Source organism: Myxine glutinosa, chromosome 14, assembly GCF_964187855.1.
Source record: "Myxine glutinosa chromosome 14, kmMyxGlut1.1, whole genome shotgun sequence".
Taxonomy (NCBI): domain Eukaryota; kingdom Metazoa; phylum Chordata; class Myxini; order Myxiniformes; family Myxinidae; genus Myxine; species Myxine glutinosa.
The window spans coordinates 26,699,047-26,720,967 of NC_136274.1; the positions used below are offsets into that span (position 1 = coordinate 26,699,047).

Consider the following 21,921-nt stretch of genomic DNA (forward strand, 5'->3'; position numbering starts at 1 on the left):
CGCACGACCATATTGGTCACCACTTACACCGGGTCCTCTTTCTCTTCGCTTCTCCTCCATCACCTGCGAATCCCTCATCCGATTAATGAGCACATCATCACGATCCGAACACAGACTTTGGACCAATTCTTTTACTTCCTCCTTTATCTCTTTCTTATCCTCTCTCCGTCGCTTCTTAATTTCGCTCACCCCTTCTTCCACTTCTTCTAATTTCTGCTTCACCTCCTTCATCTCCTCGTGCGCCCCCTTAAGTTCTTCCTCTAACTCCACCTTATTTTTTTCTATATGCTCCCGCACCTCCCGCTCTTTAACCTCCATCACCTCTACCACCTTGTTCATTTTCCTCGTCAGGTCCTCATGTACCGTCTGACACTCTTTTTTAATTACCCCTACGTCCTTTTTCATCTCCTTCTGTGTCGATTTTAAACCCTCTATTACCGCTGTGTTCTTCTTTACCTGGTCCCCCAACTCCTTTTGTCCCACTGTCAGTTGTTCTACTCCCAGCGTCAACTCCTCTATAACCACCTTGCAATTTTACAGTCCCCTTTCTCACCTCCTTCTCCATGCGCTCCTTACAGTGCCTCACCTCCTCGCGCACTCCTCCGACCTCCTCACTCATACCTCTTCTGATCTCCTCTCCCATCACTTGCATCTCCTGCCCAGATGCCACCCTCATCTGCTCCATTTCCTCCCTGTGAGCATCCAATTTAGTTTCTACCCCCATTCTGACCCCCTCTATCTGCTGCCCCATTTTTTTAACTTCCCTTTCTGCTTGGTCCCTCATGTCCCTCAATTTGCCTTCCATACTGTTTTCTAACCCCTCTAACCCCTTTTTCATCCCTTCCATTTGATTCTCTTGAGCGGCCATTCTGTTTTCTACCCCCGTTAACCCCTCCTGTATTTCCCCTAATCTATTGTCTAATCCCTCTATTCTACTCCCTAACCCTCCGATCTGGGCCCCCATGTCATCCCTCAATTTCTCGCTATTGGACTCCATCCTTTGTTCTAACCGTTCCCCCATTTCTCCCATTTTGCCCCCCATTCTGCCCCCCAATCGCTCACTATCAGCCCTCATTTGCTCACTATCAGCCCTCATTTGCTCACTCTGAGCATCCATCCGATTCCCCATCACCCCCATTTGGCCCTCCAATCGCTCCCCCTGAGCATCCATTTTTGCCATCATTTGAATCATAAAGACTCGCATGTACTCTGGCATCTCTGGCTCGGCTGCCGCGACCACGGGCGCAGCGCAATTTGCTACTGCTACGGTCACGGGCGCGGCAAAATTTGGTGCCGCTACACCCACGTGCGCGAGGACGCCATCTTGTGCGCCCGAAACCTCGTGCGCGAGGACGCCATTTTGCGAACCTGCCGCCCTCACTGCTTCGCTCTCCTCTTGTCCCTCAATTTGGTCCTGGATCGACCCTGCCTCACTCTCCTCTACCGGAACCCAGCCGTCTTGATCTGCCATCGCGCGACTTTCAAAATTCGGGTTTTCCTTTAAAAACAAAACAATTTCCAACTGCTTGTAATTTTGAGCGCGTTAAGCGCGCTTCGGGCCTCGTATCTCACTCCTCGACACCAATTGTTACGGATCGCGGATTAGATGTTATTTACCGAGCGGTGGTATTGCCGCGACCTAACAGTTCCCCCGATTCTTCCCCAACTCACCCGATTCCACCCGAACGTTGGCCAAATCGCGCTACGCTAAATCAATGATTGGAAAGGACACAACGACTGGGATAAATGAAACGACGCAAGGGGTACAGTTCTCAAGACCTCCGGAGGAGGGTATAATTAGTGGTGGAGAAAAGGGGTAGATTACAAGGTAGAGTGAGGGAAAAGACACAGAAGAGATGGGCACTTAAATACAATCTTATCTTATACCAGACAGACCACAGACAAACGGAACAAGGCTGACTTACACAGGGATTGATGGCAGGAAGGGACAGGTAGTTCGATAGCACAAGGTGCACCTTGGCTCGGGGACAGGATCAAGCACGGTCCAAGAGATGCAGGGAGGCCTCACAGCACTCGGAGGTGGCGTCTTTCTTTCTCCAAGCTCAGCGCGCATCTGACGTCACCTCCCTCTTCCTGCGCATGCTCAGCGGGGAGTGACACGCCCTCGGCTGGTTGGCTCCGCCCCAGATGGGACCGGTCCGCTGCTTCCATTGGGTGCGGGGGTTACCGGGCTCCGCCCTTGACGAGGAGCTGACAGGGAGCCCCTATTTGGTAACCCCGTCGAGCACATGTTTGATGGCGGCTCGTGGGGAAGGCCTCGTGCCCTCCCAACACCCCCTACCAACCAAGCCGGAGTGAGGACGCGCACTCCCTGTGCACGCCGCCGCCGTTGCTGTTGTTGTTGTTGTTGTTTCTGAACCGTGAGGAAGAGCTGCGGGGAGGTATTGGGAGGTCCTAAACTTCCTAACGGTGCCATACAATCACATTCTGGTGCAACGAAGGGTCAGAATTAATGGAAACGAATCCTTAACTGACATAGACTAAGAATAACTAGCAAGATGTCCTATAGTTGTCTACGTGAGATGCGGTGGACCTGGATGCGACATTTAATGGGGGGAAATAGGGGGAGGTCGGGTCTACAGAGTGTTGTTTACAGAAAATGGGACTAGGGAATGGGGGATTGGGGATAGTTGGGAAGTATTGAGGAAATAGGGGAATATTTACAAGCGGATATGGATGGATGCAAATCCCATATCCGCAACAATATATATATATATATATATATATATATATATATATATATATATATATATATATATATACAGTATATATATATATATATATATATATATATATATATATATATATATATATATATATATATATATATATATATATACACACACACGCACACATTGTCGTGTGCCTACCCTGTAGTGAACACCGCAGGGCGACACGGATGACCAAACGAGCTTTTACCCCAAGGCGTTCAATCCGATGATGAAGGTATTCGTTACACGTGAGGAAAAGGAGAATGACGAACTTACCTGGACGGCTTCCACCAGCAGTCTTTGAACCTGTGGTGTTGTCGCGGCTGGCACTGCCAGCGGTATTGTCCTCCAAACACTTCACTTTGATCTTCTAAATTCTACATTCTAATCCTTCATTAAACGACCATTCAGCCCATCAAAGCCTGTGTGCTAGGATTGCCAACTTGTGGGTGCTTGTTCGTGTTAAGGGAAGGAGCTAAGGCTAGGAGTTAGGGATCTTTGTTCCATTCACATTTCTTTCTACCTTTTCATATTTCTCTTTATTCATTATTTTTCTTGCTTCTTCTTCATTTCTCTCTTTCTTTATCTATCTGTCTTCGGAGAAGTGAATTCTTGCAGAATTTATTTTCCTGGAAGATTCACTTGGCTACGCCTGGATGGGTTTGAGGGTAGAGGAGTAGCGGCTGAAACCCGGATCCTGTCCAGGTTCCTCCTGATGACTCCATCTTTGGTCTTTACTGTTTTTGTTTTGGTTCATTGTGATGACTCCAATGTAGTATTTGGCTTTTGTTTCATTCTGAATGATTAAAGGCAAGACACACATAAACAACGTCCAATGAACGCACCAGTCATCCAGTGCGATACAAAATGTCTTCAAAGAACTTGGTTGTGCGCTTTCAACCAATCGGAGAAAGTTACTAAATTCAAACACACCACGTCATGATGCAGCATCCAATCAGCAATGAGAATTAGTGGAGGAAGAATAATTTTAGGTGAGAAAAATTGGGGACAGAGATGAAAATTGGAAAAGCTTTGCAGAAAATTCCCCATAATTCCTGGGGGTGGAAGGTACCTAATTTGCATATTTCCAAGATGGCCGACACCAGCGAAGGTAAAATTTATACCTTTTGAACCGAAGAGGATAGAAGCATATTTAACATGTCTAGTTCCACTAATGTTAGGGTGGAGAACTCATTTCCGAGGTTTTTGGGTGGCTGCAGGGTCATTGAGGGGGTCAAATTAGGCAAATTAGGCACCTAAATTTGCATATGTTGAAGATTGCCACCACTAAAAAGCTGTAATTGTGATACTTGTGATAATTGTGGAACCAATTGTTATAGAATAATAAATGACACTTCTGAATTCATACCAGATTTCAATATAAACAACAGGAAATTGGTTGTGTTAAGCTGTCGTGGGGTTTTTTAGCATACAAAACATACAAAACAATTCAATAATTTAGTGCGTCCAAGGGAATACAAGCAAGTAAGTAAGCAAGCAAGTGCAAGTGCAAGGGGATTTAAGGTAATCTAATCAATCTCCTCAACAACTGGGGCATTATAACAGTTCTCTCCTAGACATGTTTCACACAATGGTGTGCATGCACGACCTGCCTTCCTGCACTTGCAAGAGGCTGTCTTGCATCCCATTTTACAGTTGCAGAATATGAGTTCCAGGAGTCTCTCAGGGGCAGATGGGTTTGCTGAACCCACTGGACAAAGTACATCTGCCCGCATCTCCCAGCCCCACTGGGTACAATCAAGCTCAACACCCTGGCACTGCTGAATCAGTAGATATGCCCGCAGACAATGCTGCTTGGCTGACCCAGATGTGGGAGGGAGGACAGTGAGGTTCATGACATTTGTCACAGACTGCTTCGCAATCATTTGCTTAAGCTTGAAGAACCGAGCATTGTTCAGTGAGGCAAATTTTTCGGCACCATACCAGGCAAGAAAGAAATGCTCACCCGCAACACCGATTTCTTCCTGAGATGCGTCCTTCTTATAGAATATAGACATCTCGTCTCTCAGAGTGGATCTGTTTCTCAGCAGCTGACACGCTTGAGCCTTACCTCCGCGGTATGCTGCTGATGTCGTGTCAGTCCCCGTGAAGGCATGGGCGAAAAGAATCACTTCCTTCAAAGGGCCCAGAGAAACTTGGAGCTTGCCAATATCTCCATACTTTGGCTCCACCCCACCCGATTGAGGATTAATGAGTATGATCGACTCACTGGATGGCTTACGATGAAGCAGAGATATCATGACATCTGCATCTTTGGAGATAACATGAACCCCCAGATCGACATTGCTGTACTCAAGAGCTGTGCTGACAGAGGTTATCAGCATCAGCTTCTGCTTGACGGGTAAGAATGCCAACAGCCCTCAGCTCTGTTGAGACCAACTTCATCAGCGATGTCTTGTTTGCTCCATTCCCCAGAAACTCTGCTTGTGTTGTGGATGTGTTGATCTGTGGTGATACAGCAATGGCTGCAGATGTAACCTTGCTGGCTCTCCTGAACTGCTCGGCAACCTTGGTGCTGAGTTGAGCACCATACCCATCAAAGACCACGATGACAAGGCGGTTTGGGTAATGCTTTTGCACATAGCTCACATAGCTTTGTATCACATCTGCATATGTACAGGGTGTATTCCATACAACGGCGTGCAGAAAGTGACCCCCATCTATAACTATGGGAACTGGGCCGATAACTGTTGAGTCAACTAGGTGTGAATTCACGTCAAGGATACGATTCAGAGCAGCCTTTGCTGTCTTACGCATGGACACAGCATCGAACAGAGCAGGGGCGAAGTTCACGAATTCATACTGAACAAAATCTCTCAAGTCATTGCTTGATTGTAGAACAGCCAGGAACCTGTTCAGCATCTGCTGCTCATTGACAACCAAGGGCTCATTCCGCACTTTGGCAGTGGAGCGCATGGCTGACAATGGCTGAACTCTTTTCTTTTTGCTGTAGCTTCAAGTCTGCAAAGTTCTGCCCCATCATCTGTGTGTGCTGTTCGGAGCCAATAGTGACAGCATTGTCACAGTTTATACTGGAATCCGCATCAACTCCAGTGAAGATAGATACCAACTTGTCTCTGTACTCAAAGGGATTGTGTGATTTGAGCCATCCAACCAACCACTTTCGATCAGCATCATCTTGAGTCTGTCTAGCCTGCCCCAACTCAGCATGGTCTTTATGTAGTGAGTGTTAGTCTGATGGGTCACAGCGCATGCCTGAATGCTCCTCCGGAGCCTCACATATCGGTATACAAAGGGGTACAGCGCCCACCCACTGTGTGAGAGTACTGTCAGTGATGCGCCGACCACGTGTGAGTCCTCCAGTGGTCTTCATCGCCCTCATCGCCAGAGGTGACTCCGTAACCCACTTTTTACCATAACTTGCATATTTTTACCTCTAAATGACCCCCATTACCACCCAAAATGACCTCTAAATGACCCTGTAGCCACCCAAAAACCTCAGAAATGAGTTCTCCACCCTAAAATTAGTAGAACTAGACATGTTAAATATGCTTCCATCCTCTTCTGTTCAAAAGTTATAAATTTTACCTTCGCCGGTGTCGGCCATCTTGGAAATATGCAAATTAGGTACCTTCCACCCCCAGGAATTATGGGGAACTTTCTGCAAAGCTTTTAAAGGGTATTTAGGTCATTTCAGCCAATTTTCATCTCTGTCGCCAAATTTTCCCACATCATGCCAATTTCTAGCTAATCTTCATTCACTAAATGTCCTTCGTTTGAATATGATGTCAGGTGTGATTTGATTTCGACACCTGCCCGTCATTTTTTGTCATTTAAACCAGAAGCATCCTCGTTTGTGCTAGGCGGTCCTAAACTTTGTCAAAGCGTGTGGGAGACCTATATAGTTTTATGGATGTCCCATAGGCCTCCTTTTCAATGTATTTTCTTTGCAACACAGTTATGTTCTGGCGCGTGGCGTGTATAGAGCCTCACGGCTCTGGAAATGCCATAACACGAAAAAGAAGAAGAAGAAGAAGATTTGAATTCGACCAATGGCGCGTTTGGACCGGATATAAAACAAGTTTTAACGTGCAATGGTTTCTCGGGTTCAGCCGGTATGCACGTGTTGTTTTCTTGAAACTGAAGGAGTTTCCATTATTTTTGTGGATTTATGACATATTTATTGGTTATATTTTCCTGCAGTGACTATTAAGCTGTGCCCTTTAGCGTTGCGTTTTCTGGAAGTGGAAGATCGTCCTGAAGTTGAAGATGGTGAAGAGTTGGAAGAGGTGAGGTCGTGTCGTGTCTTGTGCTGACGTCCTCTTAGTCTTAGTCTTAGAGTGCGAAGTATTTTTCATCAATCGGTGCGATTGTACAGAGACCTTGCTGGAGAAATTTCATCATCGTAAATGTGTGTGTGTGTGTGTGTGTGTGTGTGTGTGTGTGTGTGTGTGTGTGTGTGTGTGTGTGTGTGTGTGTGTGTGTGTGTGTGTGTGTGTGTGTGTGTGTGTGTGTGTGTGTGTGTGTGTGTGTGTGTGTGTGTGTGTGTCCCCGTGTGTGTGTGTGTGTCCCCGTGTGTGTGTGTGTGTCCCCGTGTGTGTGTGTGTGTGTCCCCGTGTGTGTGTGTGTGTGTCCCCGTGTGTGTGTGTGTGTGTCCCCGTGTGTGTGTGTGTGTGTCCCCGTGTGTGTGTGTGTGTGTCCCCGTGTGTGTGTGTGTGTGTGTGTGTCCCCGTGTGTGTGTGTGTGTGTGTGTGTGTGTCCCCGTGTGTGTGTGTGTGTGTGTGTGTGTGTCCCCGTGTGTGTGTGTGTGTGTGTCCCCGTGTGTGTGTGTGTGTGTCCCCGTGTGTGTGTGTGTGTGTGTCCCCGTGTGTGTGTGTGTGTGTGTCCCCGTGTGTGTGTGTGTGTGTGTCCCCGTGTGTGTGTGTGTGTCCCCGTGTGTGTGTGTGTGTCCCCGTGTGTGTGTGTGTCCCCGTGTGTGTGTGTGTGTGTGTGTGTCCCCGTGTGTGTGTGTGTGTCCCCGTGTGTGTGTGTGTGTCCCCGTGTGTGTGTGTGTCCCCGTGTGTGTGTGTGTGTGTGTGTGTCCCCGTGTGTGTGTGTGTCCCCGTGTGTGTGTGTGTCCCCGTGTGTGTGTGTGTCCCCGTGTGTGTGTGTGTCCCCGTGTGTGTGTGTGTGTGTGTGTGTCCCCGTGTGTGTGTGTGTGTGTCCCCGTGTGTGTGTGTGTGTGTCCCCGTGTGTGTGTGTGTGTCCCCGTGTGTGTGTGTGTCCCCGTGTGTGTGTGTGTCCCCGTGTGTGTGTGTGTCCCCGTGTGTGTGTGTGTCCCCGTGTGTGTGTGTGTCCCCGTGTGTGTGTGTGTCCCCGTGTGTGTGTGTGTCCCCGTGTGTGTGTGTGTCCCCGTGTGTGTGTGTGTCCCCGTGTGTGTGTGTGTCCCCGTGTGTGTGTGTGTCCCCGTGTGTGTGTGTGTCCCCGTGTGTGTGTGTGTCCCCGTGTGTGTGTGTGTCCCCGTGTGTGTGTGTGTCCCCGTGTGTGTGTGTGTCCCCGTGTGTGTGTGTGTCCCCGTGTGTGTGTGTGTCCCCGTGTGTGTGTGTGTCCCCGTGTGTGTGTGTGTCCCCGTGTGTGTGTGTGTCCCCGTGTGTGTGTGTGTCCCCGTGTGTGTGTGTGTCCCCGTGTGTGTGTGTGTCCCCGTGTGTGTGTGTGTCCCCGTGTGTGTGTGTGTCCCCGTGTGTGTGTGTGTCCCCGTGTGTGTGTGTGTCCCCGTGTGTGTGTGTGTCCCCGTGTGTGTGTGTGTCCCCGTGTGTGTGTGTGTCCCCGTGTGTGTGTGTGTCCCCGTGTGTGTGTGTGTCCCCGTGTGTGTGTGTGTCCCCGTGTGTGTGTGTGTCCCCGTGTGTGTGTGTGTCCCCGTGTGTGTGTGTGTCCCCGTGTGTGTGTGTGTCCCCGTGTGTGTGTGTGTCCCCGTGTGTGTGTGTGTGTGTGTCCCTGTGTGTGTGTCCGTGTGTGTGTGTGTGTGTGTGTCCCTGTGTGTGTGTCCGTGTGTGTGTGTGTGTGTGTGTCCCTGTGTGTGTGTCCTTTCTTTGCAAATTTGTTTCTGCACATGTATGAGTTTGATTGGGTCCAGAACATGTGCAGGAATAAATTAACAACTGCACGAAGATGCGAGTTCATTCGGGTTCAACATCGTCAGGTTCATTGATTATTTGTTGGCAATTAACGATGGATTTATATTTGAGCAGCTTCATGATGACATGTATCCAAAATAGCTTGTATTAAAAATGGGAAACCAAACTTCCACTTCAGTTTCCTTTTTAGAATTAAAAATTTATATCCATCTATCTATAATGCCAGTAATCTCTGTGTGTCTGTCTGTGTGTCTGTGTGTTTGTCTGTGACCGCTGTTTCTCGACAACCACGGGTCCGATATACTTGAAACTTGCCAGGTATATTGCTGGGGACCCGAGGATGTGCCTTTTCAAGGTTTGTAATTAATCGGACAAGTACCTACCGAGCTATGTCCAAAAAACGCTTCAACCAATCAGAGAGCAGCGAGCTATCACGTGTGCCGAACCGTTAATGCAATGCAAGCGTTAATGCGTTAATGCAAGGCTTTTCTTTTTTTCCCTCTTCTCTTTCTACTTTTCCTTGCGATTAAATTGCAAACAGCCAAAATACGTTGGCGCTAATTGAATAATTGGCCATTAACACTAAAATAATCGTAACTGCGATATGCCAACTTCCGGACAGTGCAGCCTTCCATGTTGTTGTTGTTTGCAGCAGCTGTTTGCAGCAAGGCAAGGCTTTTCTTTTTTTCCCTCTTCTCTTTCTACTTTTCCTTGCGATTAAATTGCAAAAAGCCAAAATACGTTGGCGATCATTGAATAAATGGGCATTAATAGATAGATAGATAGATATGCGATATGCGAACTTCCGGACAGTGTGCGCGTTACGAGCTGACCGCCATTACGGTACGTAATTCGATTTCTTATGCGCATTATTTCTCCCAATTCAGTCAGAGCGAAGGGCGGAAGCGAAGAGCGTTGTTATTTTTTGTTTACGGGCGTACGGGCGGGGTAGAGCGTACGGGTAGCGTTTTTTTTTTTTTTGGGCAAGGAACGGGCACCCACGTACGGGCAATGCCCTAGTCTATCTATAATTCCACTAATCTCTGTGTGTATGCGACCGCTGTTTCTCGACAACTACTGGTCCGATATACTTGAAACTTGCCAGGTATATTGCTGGGGACCCGAGGATGTGCCTTTTCAAGGTTTCATATTAATCGGACAAGTAGTTACCGAGCTATGTCCAAAAAACGATTCGACCAATCAGAGCAGCGAGCTACCGAGCTATGGCGATTTCGCCGTTCGCCGTTCGCTTTGGCTTTGTGAATGGACCAAACCATTTCATGTAAATAGAGGGGGGGGTTCTACCGTACTCGCAAGCCGTTCGCTTTGGCTTTGCGAATGGACCAAACCATTTCATGTAAATAGAGGGGGGGGATATAATTTTAGATATATATATAGTACGGGCATGCCCTAGTAATAATAAATTTCACACCAAATTATTTGATAAACGAGATGCTTTTCGATTCCATATTGTCCGAATGCCTTAGACAACAACATCCCTAAAAAGCTATTTTATGGTATGGTTGCAGGTGAAATAATTCGGACTGAGAGCAACCACACAGCTCTGAACTTGTCAATAGATTACAACAACTAGTCAGACGTATGTTAGAACATGGAGTTACAGTTGGTCGATTAAAACAAGTTTTCTTTAAAATCACGACGACACCAAATCGAATTAGTAAAATACAATATGAATAGTAAAAATATTATTCATGAGATATTTATGTAAATACAGTACAATATAAGAATTAAATATACAACAAATCAATGTTTCTAGGAATCGGTGGTTGCTGGGATACGGCAGCATGCCAAAAACCGTTTTCGGTGACAGTTTGAACATTCGAAATACAGATTGATCCAGAGGTAGGTGGTGTGGTCGTGCTGGTTAGTAGATATGGTGTAGTTAAGGTAAGATGTGCATGATTTAATGATATCATATTATAGAGTGTAAGGAAAGTTATAAATATATGATAATACATTAAATCCTATTTCGAGTAAAGTTGGACTCAGTGATGTTGCATTGATGGGTTGACCGACTGCCTTGACGCAACTGAGGTTGTGGATCTGCCGTTTGGAAAGTCCTGGGCTGAAAGGATCGAAACCTCGAGGAAGAACAGTGCCAGCTGATGATCCGTGCAGTCGGGAAACTAGTCAATTGCTTACAGGTTAAGGTTCTTGCTTTAGGTCAGTGGTTCTCAAACTTTTTTTGGACTACCGCCCTCTTGGACCAGCCCAATGCCCCCCTTGTCCTATCGTTCGTGGTCGGACACCCAGAATTTATGTAGATGGGAAGCAAAAATAATATAAGCCAAATATTTTCTGAACTAGCCGAAACTCGTGGAACATCCACGGAAGGGAGGATGTGGTGTAGTACACCGCGATCGACGACACCGGCACAAATGCATGCTCTGGATTGTCCACTCGGTGGACGGCTTGCTTTCGCCTTCGCCTGTCCAATCAGCAGACGGCTTGCTTCGCCTTCACCCAGCCGACACCAATACGATGGCGCGTGGAACATCCACGGAAGGGAGGATGTGGTGTATGGATAGAGTGTACCATTATGGATGGCATAGGGGATTTGCTTGTCCGAGTAAGAGTTAGGAAGAAAGATGAGAATGAAGAGTGCGTATATGAACAACGATCGCCGACACCGGCACAAATGCATGCTCTGGATTGTCCACTCAGTGGATGGCTTGCTTTCGCCTTCGCCTGTCCAATCAGCGGACGGCTTGCTTCGCCTTTGCCCAGCAGACGCCAATACGATGGCGTCATAAGATGGCGTCGTATCGGCAGTTAATCGGATGCTTTTGGGCCCCAACGTCGGCTAATTCAGATTTTTCGAGTATGGCTGTACGTGATAAAGTGCGCGGTTCGTAGATCGTAAATCCATTAGTGCCGTGGGCATCGGGTCACTGGGTGCGGCGTGAAAGGGATAACAAAGTCGAGTCCTTACGCTATTATTATATAGATACTGTAATATTTTACTTTACTTTTTTATTTTATTTTGCACGACCTACAATGTTTCAGCAGAACAGGTCCAGGTGAGGCAAACTAGGAATCTGTTATCGCAGGCCCAAATACCGTTGGTGTGAAGGGTGGGCCTGGTGACTCGCTGCGAGATTACGAACGTCTGACTCCATCTCAGTGAGGTAGAGACACAGATCGCCTCTCTTGGTAATGTCAAGGCGGTTTCGATACTTGGTCAGCAGCGCCATCACGGCGCTGAACCCTCTTTCAATGAGGTATGATGTGGGGAACGCCATCAGCAGCAGTTCTGCCTCAGTCCACATTGCGGGGTATTCGCCCCGCTCCAGAATCCAGAATTTGCCATATTCATGCTGCAAGAATCTTGCCTTCCCGTCATCATTGTGGATGTTGATAATTTCGTCCTGTAATTCGCGCTTCACATCTTGAATGTCACATTTGAATGGGTTGATCACCCATGCTGGCACTGACAGGTCTAGCATGTCTCTGAAATGTTGCTTCATATCTCCATGAATCTTCTCAAGGTCATTGCAATAAACGAGCAGCTCATCAGAAACAGCAGTTTCCTTGGCCAACCGGGGGAAGTGGTACATATCTCTGCGGCTGAGGGTTTCCCTGTGCAGAGTTGCCTTGGTTACGAACGTGCCGATCACTTTCTTTGCTTTAATCAGCGTCATATGGTCACCCTGGAATTGTTTGTTGACATCATTCAGTATACTGAATGTCCGTGAGGTAAGCCACATCATGCTCAATCACATTCACTTTCTCTGATAGCTCCGTATCAATTTCCGACAAACTCGACCACTGTTGAGAAGAGGGCATGGAAACGGGTCAAACAAGCGCCTTTGGACAACCATCGAACTTCGGTATGCAACAGGAGCCGCTCGAATGCCTCATCGTTCTCCTGGCAAAGCTGACGAAACAGCCGATCATGCAGAGACGACACCTTGATTTTATTCACTGCTTTGATTACTGTTTGGAGTGATGTATGAAGTCTGGTGCTGAGAGCTTTTGCTACAAGATGCTGGTGGTGCACGACACAGTGAATGGCGAACACGGACGGTACCTGGTTCTTCAGAAGCGCAATAAAACCACGCTGGCGGCCAACCATCGCTGGTCCCCCGTCCGTCGCGCAAGCGAGAATGTTTTCCATCGGTATGTTCTTATCAGTAAAGTACATCTCCAACGTTTGGAAGATGGAAGAACCCTTCATATTGGTCTGGAGAGAGCGGGCAAACAACATTTCTTCCACCATTTCCTGATCACGGATGAAGCGAGCATAGCAGAGTAACAGAGCTTCACTGTCACGCAAAGTGGACTCACCCAGCTGGATGGCAAAGTGTGTGCTTCTCAGCTCACTACACAGCTTATCTTCTACATCTGATGACATTTCATCAATCCGCCTGGCCACGGAATCATTGCTGAGCGCAATCGACGAGAGAACTGGATTCGGATGCTGGCCCATAATGGTTTTTATCACTTCCCCAACAGCTAGTTTGATCCACTGTTCGCCGATTGAATACGGTTTTCCAGATCTGGCGATGAGCAATGACAGCTTATATGACGATTCCAGTCCTTTATCCACGAGCTTTTGGCTGGCTTTGAACATCGTCGTTACCGTGGATTGCTTCTCAAATTTCTTTCAGCGATTGGAAATAGCTGACCTCTGTGCGAGCCTTATCACTGTGCTTTTTATTGAGGTGCTCGCTCAGTCGAGATGGTTTCATTGCTTCATTGGACAGTGTGATACCACACAACAAACACATCGGTAACTGTTTGTTCGTCGGAGATGGAATGAATCCATACTTGATGTATTCAACGGAATACTGACGCCACTTTTTCTTTGAGGCCGACATCTTTAAGCCGACCGGAAGTGAAGCTTTTTTGAATAACGAAATCAACACGCCAAAATGGCAAAAGACGAGCACCAGCACCAACACTGACTGTTCATACCTTGCCCAATGTCTGTGCTGGCCAGGCCAGGCTGTAAAGTTAAACCAGGCACGTTGAATAGTCGAGCACGAATAGTGTATTATATCCTGCATAAAAAGATTCTTGCAAGCCGATTGGTTGAAATGGCACCACGTGACAAAAATTAGTGTTGTACTATTGGCCGCATCGGCGGCCAACAGTTTTTACTATTGGCCGTCATGGAAGCGGCCAATATTATTTTGCTGGTGTCATACACTATCATGTTTGTTGCGTGAGCAATGAGCATGTATGGACAAGAAAATACGTACACGACGTCAGCGAATATGTGATAATAAAAACCATGCAGAGGGGGAAAGAATGTGGTTGTTGATTGGATGGCCAATTTGCCGAATGGCGCCGGTAACCTGTTCAGACTGCAGGAAGCCGAATGAGCGCTCCAAATCGCCGCTGCTCCTCTAAATCGCCAGCGCCCCCCTGAAAGTTCCCAGCACTCACTGGGGGGGGGGGGGGGGGGGGGCAGTAGGGACCACTTGGAGAACCTATACTTTAGGTCGAGGAACTATGTTTTGAGGTTTACAATTTAAACTAGAACGCCACTCAGTAGAGCGCATACTCCCGCCGCATACTCCCGCCGTGGGTTTAGTTGGAATTATACGTTTTGTTTAACATCCCTTCTCCCCAAAACAATAAATGAAAAAGAAAGTAGGCCCTAACTGTCAGAGAATTAATTTTGATATATCTCGGAATTAGAGGAGAAAAACATAATTTAAGAATATAAGGTTTAATACAGTAAAACAGAAAAAAAATCTTTCCCCAAAAAAATTCCTGGATCCAGAATAATATCCTAAGCTTCACCACAACATAATCAATTCTTCCTTATCCCAAGGGCAATCGTCCCACCAACTTTCATCCAAATCCGTTCAGAACTTTTCCAGATATCTTGTGTACACACACACACACACACACACACACACACACACACACACACACACACACACACACACACACACACACACACACACACACACACACACACACACACACGATCGAATGCATTACTCCCTGGCGGGAGTAATAAACCTGAAAATCGCAGAGCCAGAACCAGAATTATTTATTTGGTCTGGGAAGCCCATGTGAGGTTTCATTTTCTTCAGCCTCTCACAACCCTGGGTGAATATGATCTTTAAAAAAAAAAAAAAAGTTTGAATTTTGCCAAATCTGTTTTATTAGTTTATTAATATACCTCAGCCATTGACAAATCTGGAATTATAATTTTATTTGAGGTTCAAATTAACCCGGGAGATTGTGTCAAACGATGCCTGCAAGTCTGTACATGTGATAAATAATAATTAATCGTCTACAGTCGAAGACTTCTTCACGCAATAACTTCGAGCTTCCAGACAGTACATCCAATCATCTTCAAATTTTGCACACTTGTTACTCCATGACTTTTACTACACTATGAAGTTTCACGTCGATCAATAAAGTGGTTCAAGAGATAGTCACGTGAAAAAAATAAGTACACCCCATGTAAAGTTTTGACTTTCAACATATTTCAACATACAGCTATTTGATCTTCATTTCAACAATATTAAGAGATAAAGGTGATATAATATAACAAATATCATGAAACATTTACATTTTGTAGTCAATTGTATAATTTAAATAAACATAAATGCAAATTTCGCATGTGGAAATGGAAGTACACCCTTGGCTCTAATAGGTGGTATTGCCCCCTTTGGCAGAAACAACTTCAAGTAGGCGTTTCTTATAACTGTCTACCAGTCTCTGACATCGACTGGGAGAAATTTTTGCCCACTCCTCCATGCAGAACTCTTTCAGCTGTGCGATGTTTGAGGGGTTTCTTGCATGCACAGCTCGTTTCAAATCCCCCCACAACATCTCGATGGGATTTAGATCCGGGCTTTGACTTGGCCATTCCAGAACCCTCCATTTCTTTCTTTTCAGCCATTCCTTGGTGGATTTACTGGTATGTTTAGGGCCATTGTGATGTTGCAAGGTCCACCATCGGTTGAGCTTCAACTTTCTGACGAATGGCCTCACATTATCCTCAACCACCCTCTGGTACAATGTAGAATTCATAGTGGATTCTATGATGGTGAGCTGCCCAGGCCCTGATGCAGCAAAGCTGCCCGAAACCATAATATTTCCACCACCATGCTTTACAGTTGGTATCAGGTTCTTGTGGTCAAATGCTGTCTTTGGTTTTCGCCAAACATGTCTTCTGGTACTGTGGCCAAATAGCTCTACCTTTGACTCATCTGTCCAGAGCACATTGTTCCAGAAGTTCTGGTCTTTGCCAAGGTATTCATTGGCAAACTTTAGTCTTGCCCTGATGTTCTTTCTGGACAGCAAAGGTTTCCTCCTGGCACATCTCCCATCTCGATCAAATTTGTGCACCCTCTTTCTAATGGTGGACTCGTGCACTTTGACATCAACAGTGGCAAGAGCTACCTGGAGGTCCCGTGATGACATTCTGGGGGTTCTTAGAGACTTCTTTCAGCATCTTGCGGTCTGCTCTCCGGCTGAACTTGCTGGGGCGGCCTGGCCTGAACAAGTTGGCAGTTGTTTGGAATCTTCTCCACTTGCAGATGATCTTCCGGACAGTTGAATGATTGATTTCAAATTGTTTGGAGATCTTTTTAAATCCCTTCCCAGACTCGTAGGCATCTATAACCTTCTTTCTGAAGGCCTCAGAGCTCTTTTGCTCTAGGCATGGTGACGCCACACAAATTCAACAACAAAGAGCAAACCAAACTAAATGTCTGAGGTTTAAATAAGACAGGTTCCTCCAAGATCCTCTCCAACGATGTTTTGATCATTTGCACCTGAGCTGGTGCACCTGATTCTAATTTTAGGTATTTGAAGTAGTGATAAATGTAGGGGTGTACTTACTTTTTCCACATATGAAATTTGCAATTATGTTTATTTAAATTCTACAATGGACTACAAAATGTAAATGTTTCATGATATTTGTAATATTATATCACCTTTATCTATCAATATTGTTGAAATGAAGATCAAATAGCTGTATGTTGAAATATGTTGAAAAAGTCAAAACTTTACATGGGGTGTTCTTATTTTTTCACGTGACTGTATAAATCTTTTTATTTAAGTATTTGCGTTTAATTAACGATGTCTGCCAAACCACGTGACCTATCGCAAATTCCAAAAGGACATTTTAGTAGACTGATATGCTGAACAGATCTGTGAAGTTTCCCCTCGATTGGATCACAAATGAGGGAGGAGCTAGGTTTTAAAGGTTTGTGATTAAAAACGTCATAACTCTGAAACCATGTGATGCATGACGTCATGCTCGCCGACCTTTTTGGTCGTTATGGGTATGCGATTCTGCCTGCAAAGTTTGGCCTAGATCTGTTCAGGCGTTTTGGAGAAAATTGGATGTTTTTCACTCAAAACAATATGGCGACCGAACTACGTGACCTGTGACGTCATAATTACCATTAATATATTCTGCAGACCGAGTCCCTCCTATGGTTAAAATTTGCTCTCAATCGGTCCAATTATTGCAGAGAAAAGGTTTTTAAAGGAAAACAGAAGAAAAAAAAATTCCTGGATCCGCAATAATATCCTGAGCTTCACCAAAAACTAATGAATTCTTCCTTATCCCAAGGGCAATCATCCCACCAACTTTCATCCAAAAATCCGTTCAGAACTTTTCCAGATATCTTACACACACACACACACACACACACACACACACACACACACACACACACACACACACACACACACACACACACACACACACACACGGACGGACACGAGCGAATGCATTACTCCCTAGCGGGAGTAATAAAGTTGAATATGGAACGTTGTGAAATTAACATCATTTACAGCAATCCTTCAAATTATTTATATTTAAGTTGAGGAACGACCAATACTGTACAATTAATTTAATGCATTTTTTAACAAGAATTGAAAAGGAGAAATAAGTATTGAAAATCACAAGAGATAGAATTGTGAGAAACAAAAGTAGAAAAACAAGTGTGTATATGTGTGTGTCTGTGAATAAAAGAGTTAGAATTGTGAGGAACATAAATGAAAAAACGAGGTGTGTGTGTCCGTCCATGTGAAATATTTCTGGTTCCACATACAAAAGCCAGAACGTTGTCCTCCTGTTGGTCGTGCGACATAACAGCTTATTCATTCCAAGCTCTAAATGTGGGCAAGGCCCGATACACAGCTGCCTATTCTGCTTGAGAGACGCCATGAAGTCTTGACTTGCACAATGTGACAGGACAGCCGGCTTTCTGACCCACGCTAAATTGCACGACGTGTCCTTCTCCCATTAACCCATCACTCCCTCCCTCAAAAGCTTTTGTTTTCTCCATTTTAGTGAGGTCGTGGCTGTGGAGATGGTGTCTGCTCTCAATACCGCTATGTCCCGTCTGCGTATGATCTGGGAAGTCATCGGGATACCCGAAGATAAGAGGATGGAGAGAACGCGGGTTGTAAAGGCGTACATAGAGGTGTGTGTGTGTGTGTGTGTGTGTGTGTGTGTGTGTGTGTGTGTGTGTGTGTGTGTGTGTGTGTGTGTGTGTGTGTGTGTGTGTGTGTGTGTGTGTGTGTGTGTGTGTGTGTGTGTGTGTGTGTGTGTGTGTGTGTGTGTGTGTGTGTGTGTGTGTGTGTGTGTGTGTGTGTGTGTGTGTGTGTGTGTGTATTCAACTCGTACCTGATTATTTTAGTTTTGCTGTCTGACATATCCATTGTTGTTGGAAATGTCTGGAGGCTTCCACGACCATGCTTGTGGTTCTGTGACGTTACGTGGCCGTGATGTACTCTCGTATGTATCGAATGCACTTAATGGGTTTTCAAGGTTTATTGTCTGCAGTTGTCCATAACCGCGTGGTCTTATGTTTGTCTTCCTCGCCTTCCTTTTGTTGATCTGTGGTCCCTGGTGTGGGCGGGTGTTTTGGTGGAGCGCTTGGTAGGATTCGTGGTTGAGGTCGGGCTTGTGATGCTGGCAGGACTTGCTGAGCAACATGATTGGTGAGGAGGAGGTGTTGCAGAAAAGGTTAGAATCTTCGGTGGCGAAGAACTCCAAAGAGGTCGCTCTTCTCTGCAACGATCTTGATCTGCCCCCCTTCAAGGTACACCTGCGCACTCATTTTTCCCTATTATTTATTTCTTCCTTAATCTTTAACTCTTCTATGACGGAGTTGAGAAGACCTGTTTAAGCCACAACAATGTCCTTGAGTCGATCAGTCGGGAGATGTTTAATTGTTTAATTTAAACCTTTTATTTTAATTTTAACCTATTGTCATTTATACCCTCTGCTTTGAAGGACAGGAGGGAAAGGGGCAGCCCGGAGGACAAAGTCGGGGTAGTGTGAGTGTCAGACAGACGGACAGTGGTCCTTTCAGTCTTTTTATTTCTGTGTTTTGTTTTTTGTTTTTTTTAGCTCCTTTTTTCCCTACTAATGTGTCCCCTTTGGACGTTTAGATCCTTTTGACGATGAGGCCCATTTAAACCCTTTTGCCATGTACATCCTTTGACCCTAATTACTTTTGGAACGTACCTTTTGGACCCCATTGTCCTATAGACCTTTAAATCCCTATTGACCCCTTACACCTGTGGACCCTTTTGACAACAAGAAGTTTTAGACCTCCAAAGACCTTTTAGTTATTCGTGGCCCTTTTAGTCCTTTAAGACTCAACACTTTAGACCCTTACACCCTTTAGGCCACTTTTGTCCCTTAGACCCTTTACACCCCTTTAGGGTTTATGGGTCCTTTCACTGGACAAATGGTAAAGGCACATTTTTCATAAATTCTGCACCCGCTCATCCGACATGGTTTTCAGACATCCGACATGGTTTTCAGACATCCGACATGGTTTTCAGACATCCGACATGGTTTTCAGTAACAAAATAATTGTTACCTATCAGGCCTTTCAGCCACCACGCCCACGCGCCCATGATTTTACATCGAATCAAACTGAAAATCAACTTTTATCACCCAATCTACCCCACCTATGACCACCCTCCAGAAGATAAGTGTCTGTCCCACTTGGGACTATTCATTATATCATTGTTGCTGAAAGTGTTTTGCTCGTGATGGACAGTGGTTTAATTGGCCATGTGGGTGTGTTCGACCAATGACTGTGGTCATTGCACCCAGACCTGTGCTCAGAATCGGCCGTTGCCATTTTGAGCAAAGCTTGTAAGAATGGACCGTGGGATGTTGTCCTGGAGTGTTTTGGTTTGATCCATCGGTGGAGTTGTTGTGGAAAACTTTACGTAGTGTCGCTCATGGATGAACCATGGTGGCCGTGGGGATTTCGTTTTAACCAAGCATTGTTCTTTTGTGTGTTTGTGGTTTAAAACGTGACAGCAAAGCACTCATTCCAAGTGTCTTCCTGGAAATGCATACACCCGGTCCTGCTGGATTGTACGTTTGAAAAGGTGTATGTGACAATTTGATGTGCTATCACTCCAGAATGACAGTCACTGAGTGGTTGATTTATCTGTCTGTTCTTTTTTTTTAAATGTTGTTGTTTGCCGTTGCTTCAGGTCGATAAAGGGACTTCGGTGCTGCAAACAGAAACGGACCTGAGGACGAAGGCCTCATGTTTGTGGGTCGAACGTCGGACCCGGTTACAGCGTCACAAGGATCTGCGGCGTGGCCTTGAGCGCCTTGCACTCTGCTTGGGTACATGTCCGAGTCCCGACTTGGATAGGTCTGGCCCGGGCTCTTTGCCACATGGGACGACCATCTCCGCGGATTCCATCTTGAACCGTCCGTCGCCATCTTTGAAGCACTTGGCTGAAATGGAGAACGAGTTGCAGAAGATGGAGGAGGAAAAGGTGAAGTTTAGTGATGGGAAATCGTGGTGTAACCTTGTTCTTCTTTGACATGTTCAGTTTGAGATATGCATGCATATGTTAAACTGCCTTGTGGATAATGACATTTCCCTGTGGAATTTTGTTTTCTTAATTCCAAATCCCTTTGGTTTTTCCTTTGTGCAACAGTCGAGGAGAGAGGCTGTGGTTTTATCATTACGCAAGCGAATTAATGGAATCTTGATGGAGCTGGAGGAAAAGCCAGATGATAGCATGGAGGTGGAGACGACGGTCGAATGTGGCCTTACAAATGATGATCTGCAACGGCTCAAAGATTTCACAGAACGGGTGACGTCTTGTTTTTTTTCGCTGGGCAGGAATGATCATCTCATTTGCTTCCTTTATTCTCAACTAGGGCATGCCCGTACTATATATATATATCTAAAATTATATCCCCCCCCTCTATTTACATGAAATGGTTTGGTCCAAAGCGAACGGCTTGCGAGTACGGTGACAATCCCCCCCCTCTATTTACATGAAATGGTTTGGTCCAAAGCGAACGGCTTGCGAGTACGGTGACAATCCCCCCCCTCTATTTACATGAAATGGTTTGGTCCAAAGCGAACGGCTTGCGGAGTTTGGTAAAGAAATCGCCATCGCGTGCACAAACGCGCAGGAAAGCGAATGAATCGCAAATTAGTTTTAATTAGTTTTAAAACATAGTTTAACGGCAACATAGTTTTCCAACGTGAAATAAATGAATACGCTCTCAAATGTGCCGTCCGAGGCAGAGTCTGTTCGCCACGTTCGGCACACGTGATAGCTCGCTGCTCTCTGATTGGTTGAATCGTTTTTTGGACATAGCTCGGTAACTACTTCTCCGATTAATATGAAACCTTGAAAAGGCACATCCTCGGGTCCCCAGCAATATACCTGGCAAGTTTCAAGTATATCGGACCCGTGGTTGTCGAGAAACAGCGGTCACAGACAAACATACAAACATACAAACATACACACAGAGATTACTGGAATTATAGATAGATTAAGACTTCAAGTTCTTCATCATTGATTATGATTAGAGCCTGTCCGACACATCGGTTTAACCGTTCTATTGGTCATCATTCGGCTTAAAACAAAAAATAAACGTCCTGAACGTTGGCCTTCCTTAATCATGTCTGACTCACTCGTATTGTGTATTTCTTGCAAAATCGTACACTTGGTTTGTATTTTTTACCTTTGCAGGAGGAAGAGGTTTGTTTCTTTGTCTCTGTCCGCACAGAACAAGAATGCTTTTCTCTGTAACCGTTTTTTAAAATTTCATTATTAAATTTTTTTTTTTTTTTGTATACAAG

The 21,921-nt window shown here is 45.6% G+C and overlaps 1 protein-coding gene across 2 annotated transcripts in view; it reads left to right on the forward strand.

Moving 5' to 3' along the window:
* The first annotated feature begins 6,747 nt into the window (after positions 1-6,747).
* Positions 6,748-21,921, forward strand: part of LOC144888878 (protein regulator of cytokinesis 1-like) — a 47,663-nt gene continuing 32,489 nt past the window's right edge. For both annotated transcript variants that reach the window (XM_078768501.1, XM_078768502.1), the window contains exons 1-6: positions 6,748-6,829; positions 6,942-7,003; positions 18,126-18,258; positions 18,757-18,879; positions 20,300-20,593; positions 20,759-20,917. In XM_078768501.1, coding sequence (XP_078624627.1) covers positions 6,809-6,829; positions 6,942-7,003; positions 18,126-18,258; positions 18,757-18,879; positions 20,300-20,593; positions 20,759-20,917 — 792 coding nt within the window. In that variant the 5' untranslated portion in view covers positions 6,748-6,808. The remainder of the gene's footprint in view (positions 6,830-6,941; positions 7,004-18,125; positions 18,259-18,756; positions 18,880-20,299; positions 20,594-20,758; positions 20,918-21,921) is intronic.